We start from the raw sequence: 14,113 nt of genomic DNA, 5'->3' as shown, positions 1-14,113 counted from the left end.
AACTGCGTTGTCTTTTGTATGGTTTCAGTCATTCCAATATCTTTTTTCGGTCACTACCATACTATCGCCCTAAATCTTAAATCATAAAGTTATACCCGTATTTTGTGATAGTAATAAAATAAAGTACAAGCTGCAAATTAAAATATTGAAATAAAATCAAATGTTTATATGAAACGCTTCATTCATGGAGTAAGGTGTAAGGTATAAAAATAGCTATTTTATACCTCCATGCTTCACTGGGTCCCATTTGGAGGCGCGGCTAAATAAAGGAATTTTATTGGCCAATGTCCAATTGTTCGACATGAATAAACATATCGTATTTTTCATACGCCATTCATTCATTGAGTATTGATCCGACAACAAGGGGCAACAAGAAAAAACTTCGCTAAATTAAAACACACATTTTAATATGGCATGTCCTTACCTGAATGGAGACTCATCGCCGCCTAAACGGTAAGTAATCTTCAGTATTTCATACCCTTTTGTCTTTATTTTACAATGAGTTAATTACCGGGAATTCCCGGTTCAAATATCATCACGTTGTTGAGGAAAAACGTTTTTGTTAGGCTAGTTTTTTTGTGTTGCCGGATGTTGCTTTGGGAGATAGAGTAGGCCTATTATTAGTATAGTAGTAGGTTGAAGTAGTACACTCAACAAGTCAATACTGATGAGTGCATAGGCCTGTCACACCAAAATCAGTCTGGGCCAAAATCGGTCCGGCGGACCAGTTTTGGCTGCCAAAATCAGTCTGAGGGACCATTTATGGCTGCCAAAACCTATCCGGCCGGACCAATTTTGGCCGCCAAAACTGGTCCGGCCTGGATAAAATCGGTCCGGGCAGTAGGACTGTTTTTGGCCGCCAAATATGGTCCGGTCTTACAAATATATGGTGCGCAAAATGAGTCATAATGTATATATCATTTTAAAAAAAATATATATATTGAAACTACGTGGTTTTATTTGTTATTTTAATGTTATAAATTAAGCCTGTTTTTTTTAATTATCGTTATTAGTAGTAACTCATCAATAATTAGTACTAATTGTTAGGCTTTATGTATCTCTGCTTGTTTTTAATCCAATTTGTTCTTTTTTAACATCTTCGTTTCCCCATGATGTTAAAAACAATTTATGGTTAATCAATCAATATATCAATTCAATACAATTATTATAAAACAATTATCCAATATTGATTAGGCTGAGGAAGGAAAAAGGCCTCAATCATAAATAAAATCTAGCTGGCAATAGTTAGTGTGTGGCAGGCTGAAATATGAGTAAACACCTAAGTCATGTTTTTAGATAAAATACATTCATTTATAGTATTTATCCGACAAGATAACTTACTAATATATATCATGGGATATTTTTCTAGCCATAAACAACTTAAAACCGCATCATAGGCCTAGTAATTCAATTAAAATCGACAGAAGAAAAGGCCGGACCGATTTTGGCAGTGGCGGACTGCTTTTGGCCACAACTTTAGAGCCAAAACTGGTCCGGCCGGACCGATTTTGGCCCCGGACCATATTTATCGTGACAGGCCTATCTCTATTTATGTGTAAACCTATTTATTGTCTATCTTGAATTATAACTACCATAACAAGTCTTGAGTTTTATGAGCAGGAGGATATTATGGTTCAATTGTACATCCAATCTGAAGGATGAGGGAGCGTAAAAAGATTTTTACAACGTGAACATGTTATTTATTATTATAAATTGAATATCCAGTTCTCAATAGAGCAGAAGGCAAAACAAATCAAATTATGATTTTAATAAAATAAATGAAATTTTTATATTAAATTATGTTTCAGTAAAAATGGTGAAAATGATACAACTTACGGCAAGTACTTAAGACTGGACAAACTACTATCATGTGTGGAGATGCAAACAGAGAAGAAGAAAAATCCAATTCACGATGAACATCTTTTCATAGTAATACACCAAGGTATTGTGTTAATATCATCATAATATAATCTGTTATCATTATCCATTATCATATTCGCACCATCGACATCTTCTTTCCTACTGCAATAAGCCTAAATGAGTCTTCATTCAGATACAGTGGACTCTCCCAATACTGGGCTCTCTGAAAACCGGAAACTCTCCCAAAACCCGACTTTTCTTGAGGTCCAAAAGGTCCTAAATTCATTTTTACCATTGGCAACACATTCCCAATACCACTTACGGAAAACCAGACATATTAGTATGGTATTGGGAGAGTTGACTGTATTTAATTAACTATTATTGCTCATGTGATGTTGCCCTATTCTGATGAAACTGTACTACTTTACTTAGTATATTATAGCTGTGATGGCTTTGTTTTAAATCCAAGTAAGCAGTGTGTGCTGCACCATCAATAAAATAACTATAGTATCTCTAGTATTATAATTGATTAAATTTATAATTTATTTAATGAAATAATTACTGGGAAATTATAAAATATGTTTGTGGTTTTAAATTTTACACATTAGTATCTCTAATAGTATATAATTGATTTAATTTTATAATTTAGCATTTATTTTATGAAATACTTACTGGGAAATTATAAAATATGTTTGTGGTTTAATTTAATTTTCTCCATATGAACTCAAGTACCGTTAGCAGTGTGTGCAGCACCATCAGTAAAATAACTATAGTAACTCTATTTTATTTAATTTATCATTTATTTAATAAAATAATAATTACTGGGAAATTATAAAATATGTTTGTGGTTTTAAATCTTACAGTATATGAGCTGTGGTTTAAACAAATTCTGTTTGAGTTAAATTCGATTTGTTCCATATTGAGTGACATCCCAGTAGCAGAGAACAAACAGTTAATAATGAATTCAAGATTGAACAGAGTCGTTGAAATTATGAAGGTAACAATAAATATAATAATTTTATTGTTTTATGTTGATATAAAGTTTGCGGTACACCACATATATAGTTCTGAAAAGAACTTATTGTTTTCGTTATTACTGATTAGGGAGAAATTGTAAGAAATATATAATAATTTACACAATGTGCTGTGAATTTCCATAGAATTACTGTTACAGTAAGTAGGTCAGAGTGACCTTTCTAGAGAAAGATTTAAAGGCTTATTAATATTAGTTAAGTCATTGTAAATACATGTATGATTCCACCATTGTGTGTCACTGTTAAAGTTGTGAGATTAGTCAAAATACCACAAGATCTTCTTCCTTCATTGCAATTGAGTCACCTATTTTAATATTAGGTATTATCTCATTTTTAACCTTTTAACATTTTGAAACACTTTTGATTGTTTTAATTACTCTAAAGTTTGTTTTTTACCTTCTTCTGTTTTGATCTTTATTGTTTTATAATTTATTGCAATTTAGGAGAACCAACTAAAAGGATTATAAAGTTTAAATAAAAAAATTATTTTTTTTATGAATTCTGAACTTGATTGATAAATAAGTTTAATTCCTATTAATAGTAATATACTGTAGCTGTGGTGGTCAACATGCTTTCCTTCCAATCCCAAGATCTGGGGTTCAATCCTGACCTGGTGTCAGGGAGTATAACTCACAACTCTTTCAATTCCACTCCCTAAGCCTCAAATGAGACTTAGTTTATATATTAAATTATAAAATAGTTTATCCATTCTGTAATTGGTGAGTTGCTCGCTGTTGGATGCGTATGAAATAAAGAAATAAAATAATGATTTTTAATTTTACAGCTGCTTGTATCCCAGTTTAGCGTTATTGAAACAATGACACCGCATGACTTTGCTGAGTTTCGTCCGTATCTAGCAACGTCGTCAGGATTTGAGAGTTATCAGTTTCGTATGTTAGAAAACATAATTGGAATCAAACCTGTAAGTGGATTAGATAGTAAAAGCATCATAAACAATGGTTGAATTGGGACATTAATTTACATAGGTTAAAGATAGGCACTTGAAGAAAATAAAAAGCTCTGTTTACACTATCAAACTTTATTTATGTGACAACAAAAATGTGATGTTCCCATATGGACATGATGATGTCATATCACTACCTTATTTGGGCATATCACCACCATCACATCACACTTTTGTTATCAAACTAGTTTGATAGTGTGAGCTTAAGGAGTGGAAATAGGGAATTGATTGTTAAGATATAGTATTAGGCTCTTTCCAAATCCAATCGAGGTGCAACCAGAACATCTCTTACGAAGTTGCATAACCATATGGTGGGTAGAATTTGGTTTATATCATGAAAATTTAAATATATCTCCAAATATCTTCAGAGAAAGAAAATGTCATTAAAGTATATCTATCTTTACTTTATATGAATTAAAGGAATGGAGAATCAGGTACAACAAAACAGAATATAAACAAGTTCACTGTGAAGAGATATACAAACAATTAGAAGAATCAGAAAAGAAACCGTCACTCCTCCAGCTTGTACAGGTTTGTCACAAGGGAAAAGTTCCATTGTCATTATCATATTATTACCATTGTCATTATCATGTTGTCATTATCATTGTCATTATTACAATTATCATGTCGTCATCATGTCATTTTCATCATCATGTCATCATCATTGTCAGTATCATGTCATTATTGTCATCTTCATTTTCATCATCATTTGATTTCATTATCATTATCATTTTCATCATCATGTCATTTTCATGTCATCATTTTCATCATGCCATTGTCATGTCATCATTATCATGTCGTTTTCATTGTCATTATCATGATTCATATCTTTACATTGTCATTATCATGTCATCAAGGTGGTGTGTGTTCTCTGGTACAGTAAAGCTGTCTCCTAGCACACTGTATTTAAATCCAATACTGTTTTTTTCCAAGGAATGGCTGGAGAGGACGCCTGGCTTGGAGCAAGATGGATTTGATTTTTCAAAACAGATGAAAAACAGTATCGACAGAATGCTAACAGACATAAAAAATAAATCATTGGTAAGAAATTAAATCATTAGGGAGTTGTTCTTTAGCCCTGTACTCTACATTGACGCAACTAGAAAAAACAAAGGTTAGACCTCTCATGCCTCCCTTCAGCTCCCTTACTTTACATATAATTACTTTATCGCAGGCAACTACAGGGTACGAAGCCGAGGAACTAATGGAGCAGTACAATAAAGACAAAGAAATCTTTGAAAGCGTTCTGGACGAGAGCCAACACGCCGCTCTGGTGAAAAGAGGTAAGGCTTAGAATGACAAAATACAAATACACTATCACAATGGAGCAGGGTTTACTTTAGAATGTTACATAGGCCTAGCGTTATGCTCTGGTGCACACAATGAAATAAAAAGGCTTGAATTTAAGAATAGAAATAATTGACCTGTTGATTTTATGATTATCATATATACATTGTGTTTATTGTATACTGTATACTTGTTGATTTTAAAATACTTATAGTTTGAAATATTTTCTCTTTTGTCAATGTACACACTACGCTAGTAAATCATTGCTCACAATTTCATATTCATGACTTTTTCGCTAAGTTTTCTGCACCAAGATATTTTATGAGATATTCTTTACAGAATGCAGCTTGCGTTGCACGTTCAAGCGCCAGTGAGGTCAATCCCACGAAAAAAAATTTGCAGACCGCTCGTTTCCTTTAGCTGGACCTAAAGTTTAGAACAATTTGCCAAGTACTGTAGTATTAAAGATTTAGACGATTGTACAAAGTTATATCATCTCTTGGTAGTAATATAACCAGCATTTTATACTATCATCTAATGCCATATTATTATTATATTTTTACCAGTATGTTTCATGTGACTGTTTTTTTTTAATTATTGATATAATATACTATTATTGCTGCTTAGCTGTCGGTTTATCATACAACAGTGACTGGGTCGTTGTACCAGCAAATTTTACCTTCCTTAATATAATTATACCATTATATACTGTAAATTTCTTACAACCAAAAGTTATGATTATTATATTCATAAAAAACTTTAACAGCTGTTTAATAGACTACCCACTGCTCTGATTGCTTATTACAGAGCTGCCAAGTAGAAATTACATAATGCTGAATGCTATAAATTATTTCGCATTTAAATTAAAAAAAAAAACCGACAAAAACAAAAAAACCTGTATGTTATCACTTCTCGATATCAATTGTGTTTTATTTTTCATATCTAGGGGGTATTTATTTGATTAATACGGTACATGTTACACCCAAAAAAATAAATACTCGGGCATTTATTCTTATAAAAACAGTTTTTTTTTTCATCAGGTGAGAGGCGACTATCCCATAAGGCATTGCAAGGAGCCATGATGATTTCATTATATCGTCATGAGATTCGGTTCAGTCAACCCTTCCAGTTTTTACACCTCTTAATGGATCTAGACAAACTCCTTATGAATTGGAGGGGTATGAATTTGTCACTCTTTATTTCGATACACGTTTATTTCGTTATTTTGTTGAACAAATGTATCTACTTTACTGAGATTAATTGGTTAAAAATGCGTAATTTTTAATGAGTTTTTAATTATTTTGTACTTTTTAGCAAGCCATTCACAGATGGTTCAGAGGATGATTGGTTCCAAACTTGGTACTGGTGGATCATCAGGATACCAATACCTCAGGTCCACCGTCAGGTATGCTAGGGTCTTCTACTCCAGGCTTGGGAACAAATTGGGGAAGAGGGGGGGGGGGGGTTGATGGGCGAGGAAATATACATTGATTGCATTAAAAATGGAATTTAGTGTTTGTCGTAAATTAGAGGTGAGACTGAAGCATAGGAATATAATTGGGTTTTTTTAAAGTTATCAAACATATTTTCTAAATTTGTATATTTTGCTTTTGAAAGGAGACATCAGTATTTATTGATGCACCAATAATATATAAAATTATGTATATATTCAGGTCCAGAGGCCTATACAGCATATATATGAATAAATTCTCTTTCCAAAGGCACAGATACAGAATAGTAGTAGTAGTACAATAGCAGTAGTAACATTTATTTTCTTTGTTTTAGTGATCGGTATAAAGTCTTTCTTGACCTGTACAACTTGTCATCGTATCTCGTGCCTAATGAATACATTCCATCTTTGACGGATACGATGCATCGTCACCTGTCTACACTGCCAAGCTTCCCAGGTCACACACCTAAAAGTGAAGATGTAAAGAGGAAAGGCGACAACCCAATGGTTGGTGATGGTGATACTGCTCTGATCATGTGACACTCCACTGATCCATTAATGGATTGTCATACATTGTGTATATAAAAAAAAATGAATTGTGTATTTAAACTATAAATTAGTCGTTGCCTTTTATCGAACCTAATTTACTGCGAGACCCTAAACATATATGTTAATATTAATGGTAATTAGGGCACAATTTATGTGACATTTATGCAATCTCATCTAAAATACAGTTTAGCCAGCCACTTACTTTTAATGTGTACCAGCAATAGAAAATAAATATATTTGATTTTATATTTGATTTATGTGGTTCAAAATATAAACAAAATGACACACAAATATAAAACTACATAATTGAATCAGGATAATCAAAGAAAGTTTTAAATAAAATAAAACTTTTTTCCAAATATGGGTGTCCAGATTTTAGTTGGTTGTATTCTAGTTTTTATATCGAGGAAACAATATATATTTGTTGTTCCTAATTTTTTATTTCATTATTTATTTTAGATAGAGTTATTATCATATTTATATAGCACTTTTATCAATCAGCATATTGTCCGAAAGCAATTAGATTTTTTATTTAATGAGATTAAGAGATATCGGATTGAATACAAAGAAAAAAAAAGGTGTGTTTTTAAAAGATTTTTAAAAACTTTGATTGAAGGTGACTTTTAATAAAATTAAGAATATTTTTCTAGAGTTTCGGAGCTGCAACCACAAAGGCTCGATCGCCATATATCTTTAGACTAGGTTGAAAAAGTACCAAAGTACAAGTAGCCTGAAGATCTACGTTTAATTCAGTTGCAAATATATAAGGTCGCTATCCAATTGGTCTAATGATTTGGACATTTACATATCAAGGAGATAGGTTCTGAATTAGTATATCACTGGGCAGTTTAAAATTTGTTCTGTGCTGTGTTAATTTATGTAGTTGTAATTATGTAAGTTGTACAGAGATCATTGTAGCAAATAAACACACAGTACAAGGACTGTTATAAATGCAATTTAGTTGCCGTTGTTAACGTCAATTTCTATTTAGACTGCAGCCTTTCTGCAGCTCCTGAATTAGGTAGTTACAATTTTTGATTTAGTTGCCTCTTGTATTGTGTTAGGCCATCAAGTAAAACATGTAAAAACAGGTCATCATGTATAGAAAAGGTCATCATGTATAAACAAGTCATTGTGTAAATAAAAGGTCAACATGTAAAAACATGTCATGTAAAAAACAAGTTATTGTGTAAAGAAAAAGTCATGTAAAAACAGGTCATCATGCAAAGAAAAGGTCATCATGTAAAAACAAGTCATTGTGTAAAGAAAAGGTCATCATGTAAACAGGTCGTCATGCAAAAAAGGTCATCATGTAAAAAACAAGTCATTATTGTGTAAAAAAATATATTAAATTATATGTAATTTAAAAGATCTTTGTATAGAGACCTATAGATTGTAAATATTTTGTTTGTTTTGTATGCATTTCTAATTTACAGTACTAGTGTAGGAGAACAGGGTTTAACTTTACCATTATATTTGTATATTTGGCTTGTTATACAGTAGTAAGGGAATACTGTAATTATAATACCTTAGTGCTTGTTTAATGGAAAATTTAATTTTAAAGAAGTGCATAATCATTGATGCACTTTCTAGTTAATTCGAACACTTTGAACATTGTTTTTTGTACTGGGTCAAAATAATATTTTGGTCCTACAAGTGGCCTTAATAAATAATAACACATTGTATTCTCATAGAGATTTTGTGGTGATGTTTCATGTTTTCATTGTTCATATTTATCATATAGGAATAACCAAATTTGATAGAGGTTAACATGCTTGCCTTGTATCAAACTGGGTTAAATATTGTATCAAAAAAGTGGTTATGGTGTACAAAAAAAAGTCTATACCTTTACTACCTTTATTTTGAATAAATACGGTATTTTTGACAATTTTAATTGTAAATCTTTATATGTGACAACTCACTATGTGACTAAAAAATGATTTCAATAAGAAATTATCAAATATATCATGTCCAATTTTAAAATATTGGAAACTTTTCACTTTTTTCCCCTCATCTTTCTGTCTACTAATACTGTATATTTACATTATAATTCTGGTTACTATAATTTTTCTTTTCAATTTACTACTCGCACTTTGTGTAAATGGTCATAAGGAATAACATAACATATTTTTATGACCGTTACCGCTTGTCTGTGTAAATTGGCTTTAAGTAATATTAGTTTCAGTTGTGTACCTTCACAATTGCATCAATAATTAATGTTGTCTAACTGGAAGTTCTACCGCTATAATATAATCTATTTTTATTTTCATTTGTTAAACACCAAGCTGTAAAACTTGACTGGCTACACTCTATTACGTGTCACTTTACTCTACTCATGGGTAGGTACACACTCTTAATGAATATAGTGCTTATGACCTATAATGTTTAAAGGTGTAAGGGTGTGTGGCGCAGTGTGTTGGACGTTGGATTACTGATCGTGAGATCGCGGTTCGAATCCAACTCTGCCGCATTGCTTATATCCTTAGGCAAGATACTCTCTCCACCCAGGTGTATAAATGGGTAGGTCAAGACACAACTTTGCGCTGATTACTAGCTGCATTATGGGTGTATGTTTCCATACGTGTTTGATGCAAAAATGACCGGGGTAATAATGTTCAGCGCTTAGAGGTTTCACAACATTATGCGCTCTATATAAATCCAGGATATTATTTATTATTAAAGGGCCAGAAACTAAATCTACTAACTTCATCTCTAGAAAGAAAACGTTGGCACCAGGTTGATAAAATGCTTTTGTTATATTAGAACATAGTACTGTTGGTGTCACCTTGTGCATAATATCACACATCCAAGGAGCCTACTATCGTAGCAATGCCACACATATTTGCACCAATCTTGATTTTGACATAGCCATCTAACCCCCAGTCTTTACCCCATGAGTTCCGAACAATATAGTATGGTGTACCACCTAGAGAAAAACAAAAATAATATACATTGCAATGCTAGCTGTTTGTTTAATGTATACAGTTTTACTCATACTAATACACACATATTAATATACCGTATATCCTCTGGTATATTCCAACACAAAATTGGGCTGACTTTGTGTGGTGGGACTATACCCGGGTTCAGGAAAAAAATGATTGGTTTGTTGTGAAATCAGACATAAAGTAGGGGTGGGATTATACCCGAAGTGGGATTATACCCGAGGATATAAGGTAGTATTTTCACCTGATATGTCATAGCCAACAATCTGCACAGCATGGTTGGTAAATTTCGGCGAACAGTGATGTTGGATAACGCCCTCTATGTAATCTTGCCATGTTGAGGCATCTACTGCCACAGCCAATGGCCCGTGGTTGTATACGCTAGCCACCATTGCATCTTCTTTACCCGTCATACTAATCAAAATCATAAAAGAAATAAATAATAAATAAATTATAAAAGCCTATTATTGGCTTACTGGTAAAACAAAATTAGCATATGGTCACACCTGTGACACGTCTGTGTCTTATGTCATAGAGATATTATAGTGATTATCTCTATGGTTGTGTACAATTAAAATGTCTACAAAATAACTGGCTTACTTACTTTTTGCACCAGTAGTCAGTGATTGAGAGGATTCCAGTACTGAAAGAAAGTATTCATTTTTTAGGGTTGCATTTTAAAAATAATCGTGCATGGTGCTTGCTAACTAATCTCATGGTGCCTGTCTTCAAATCATTTTAAAATTCTAACCTCATCTTTTTACACGCTCCAGTTGTTTCTTTGAATGGATACTCCTTATCATGTACAGCTTTGAAACCAGTTGTGTTCATCCACATCAATGTATTGCATACATTTCCGCCATGGCAACCCGCATCCCCACCGCCTTGTGCGCAGTCAATCAACTGCTGTGGGCTTAACGTAGGAAGCTTCTTACTTTTTAATGCACTCTGGGTCTCCATACATTCAATAATGCTGAACGCCCTGTTGGAAAATGATTTTTATATTAGATGTATTGTCACGAAAAAAACATGAAAAGATGAAGAATAAAAGAAGAATAAAAAGATGAAAAAAATAAAAGATGAATAAAAAAAGGCTTTGAATAGGTCATTTCGCAGTTTGATTATTTTTCAGTTAAATTTTTCAGGTAAAGAATTTTTTTTTTTTATCCAGTTTTTGGTCAAACTAAATAATTATTATGTGATATTAAAATGGCATATTCAATAAAAACATTTAAAAAAAAATATTTTTTCAGGTAAAGAATTATTTTTTTCTATCAAATTTTTGGTAAAAGTGAATAATTTTATGTGATATTAAAATGGTATTTTCAACAAAAACATTTTTTCCGGGGGACAATATATCTTTAACAAATTGTTGAAATTTGTTAGCGTATTGATTTTTATCCAGTAGGAATCATACTCTGTGATTGGAAAGGCCTGTGACAATATGGACACTAGTACTATCCAAGTGATTTGACAAGGGGTTTGTGATATGAAAAAAACTGTAAATATAGTTTCTAGGAATCATCAACATCTACAAGTCACATAGATCTAATCTCCGGGAGAAGAGGAATTGGTGAACTACTAGCTAAGTAGCTTTGCATCTCGGACTGGAACCCACGACCTCCAGATCACTAGCGTGGTGTTCATACCTCTAGACCAACAAGCTTGCACCCAGGGCCAGGGTTAGGGTTAGATTCTGCACCAATAAGTATAAGGTGAGATTTACGTCAGAGTACGTCAATCATCTGGCCAATAAAATTGTTGTTATATTTACTTACCAGCAACCTCCGCACTGTTAAAATGAAAAAGAAGGATATCAAATAGATAAAATAAAACTACTGGTACTTAACCTTAAGACAATTAATTAACACTGATAATTGTTCAGTACTTATAGGTACTTGGTGTACATTAAGGGAGTGCTATAGTGTACTGGTAGAAGTGTGCTTTTTGTCACAGACACTGTATGATAAATAACTATCTTTAATGAATGACATATTGTTAGTTATAATAACACATCATGTCTTCCATAAAATTTAACAATGGAAAGAGACTTAAGTTCTGTCTACACTATCAAACTAGTTTGACAAAAGATGTGATATGCCCCAAATTTGGTAGGGACACACTCAAATATGATAGTAATATAACATCATCATGTCCATATATGGGCATATCACATCACATGAGCTTAGAAGAAGCCGGATGGTTATCTACGTGTTTAAAACATTTAGTTTAATTACCTTCCCTTGGTCACGTACAGATGTTAAAACTCCTTTACCTTGTCTGAAAAACAATTTAAATTTGATAGCTGTTTTATTGGCCAAACTGTGTTTTGATTTGTAATAATTGTAGTGTTTATGTTAATTTGGTATATTTCAATTCTTCTTTTTAGCCCATTTTATATTCAAAAGAATTATTATTTATTAATACTCTCAAACGATATTAATATTTATTTTATTAACTTATTTTTGACTTTTTATATATACCATAAATATTTAAGAGAATATTAGCGTAAGAAGATTTATATTATCCAACACCAATCTGTGGTTATATAATTTTCATTATAATATAAGGGTTTGTGTTATAATATTATATACTACGTGTTTATGTACGTACACCAGTACCCCCTCCTTTAACACAGGACACTGCTATAAAAGGGATATTTCTATTAAGAGGACATTTTTATTAAGGGGACATTTTATCAAGGGGGGAATTTTGTTGGAGGTATTACTTCCTTGATGAAAGAGGTTCGGTTCTATTGATAAAATTGATTACTTTGACTTTAACTTACAATGTAAATTTAGATGGTATTTTATTATAATTCTGTTTAAATTGTATATCAACTAGGTGAGTAATTTGTTCTGGCCGATAACCTCCAAGATATTTGTGTGTGAACTCTTCCGGAGTTAAATCGGAAAAATCGTTAATGCCATATTTGGCATCATCCGGATCCTTTCTTCCATTGTTTAACCGTCTCTGTCTTTCAATGCTTTCCTGCAAAATCAATTGTGTTTAAATATTTAATATTGCAGTATAAACTATAATATTAACCTCTTCCCCTCCCAACAAAACCCCCTGTTAAAATATGGCTAGTTACTACAAGTAGTGGTGCTGGCAGCTACCTTGAAAATAGAAAGTCGTTTGTTGTACTCTTCTGAACCAATTTCATAAGATCTATTGAATTTCATAATAAAACTATTAAAATTGTCAACTTCTGAAAGAGCTAAGATTTGCCTAGAACACAGAAGACTACATAACAATGTAAGAAGAAACATGATTGTCAGCAATATAGGCTAAAAACCATATTTCACCCAGTTGTTGTTGTAAAAGAGGAAACAGGAAGACAGTTTTTGTTTATCTATAGACTCACTCGAGCGTAACCATGTCGGTTACATATTGGTGGCGCTATGACCATTTATTTATCTTGCATACAATCATAGTCGACTATTGACAGGTATATAAAATATACCAAATTGGCTAGTTGAGAATTCTCAACTATTACCGCAGTACGCCTGTACGACGAAGCCTACCGGCATAATGGGATAGGCTGATTTCCTTGTTAACTTAAGGGGTCATTTAAATTATGATTGGTAGTAAAGGAAATTTACTGGAATCCTATTGGATGGTAAGGTGGTAGTAGGACCATGTCCATCCCATTGCAGTAATAAAGTTGAGCCACCTGCGACCATTACAATGTCCTACCATGTTAATGTAGGAGTGGGGAAATGTTATGCTTACTACTGTTTCTTTTAATAATTTAGTACAATTAATAAGAATAAAGAATACACTTAACAATATACAACAAATAACATTAATGTACGATGTAGTTTAACACTGTTCTCAACTATAGTCATTTTGGTATACTTGAGCACATTGATAAAGAATAGGATAAACTTATCAATATACAACCAATAACATTAATGTACGATCCCGTTTAACACTGTTCTCAACTATAGCCATTTTGGTGTACTTGAGCACAGTGATAAAGAATAGGATAAACTTAACAATATACAACAACAATGTACGA

General features: G+C 32.4%; 2 protein-coding genes across 2 annotated transcripts; one reads left to right on the top strand and one right to left on the bottom strand.

Moving 5' to 3' along the window:
* The first annotated feature begins 114 nt into the window (after window positions 1–114).
* Window positions 115–9,038, top strand: LOC140050331 (tryptophan 2,3-dioxygenase-like). The gene is made up of 10 exons (XM_072095479.1): window positions 115–453; window positions 1,809–1,942; window positions 2,724–2,857; window positions 3,679–3,816; window positions 4,279–4,389; window positions 4,792–4,899; window positions 5,033–5,141; window positions 6,186–6,323; window positions 6,460–6,550; window positions 6,931–9,038. Exons 1-10 carry the CDS (start codon window positions 410–412, stop codon window positions 7,133–7,135), a joined length of 1,212 nt encoding a protein of 403 aa, XP_071951580.1. The 5' UTR covers window positions 115–409; the 3' UTR covers window positions 7,136–9,038.
* LOC140050332 (cathepsin O-like) lies at window positions 9,007–13,425 on the bottom strand. The gene is made up of 8 exons (XM_072095480.1): window positions 13,209–13,425; window positions 12,878–13,080; window positions 12,327–12,369; window positions 11,868–11,881; window positions 10,841–11,071; window positions 10,694–10,732; window positions 10,334–10,503; window positions 9,007–10,070 (listed from the first exon to the last, which is right to left on the bottom strand). Exons 1-8 carry the CDS (start codon window positions 13,359–13,361, stop codon window positions 9,943–9,945), a joined length of 981 nt encoding a protein of 326 aa, XP_071951581.1. The 5' UTR covers window positions 13,362–13,425; the 3' UTR covers window positions 9,007–9,942.
* Window positions 13,426–14,113: the final 688 nt, after the last annotated feature.

The sequence above is a fragment of the Antedon mediterranea genome, chromosome 5, assembly GCF_964355755.1.
Source record: "Antedon mediterranea chromosome 5, ecAntMedi1.1, whole genome shotgun sequence".
Classification (NCBI taxonomy): Eukaryota; Metazoa; Echinodermata; class Crinoidea; order Comatulida; family Antedonidae; genus Antedon; species Antedon mediterranea.
Note: the sequence above shows the minus strand (reverse complement) of the source record. Positions and strands in the feature narration are given on the sequence as shown.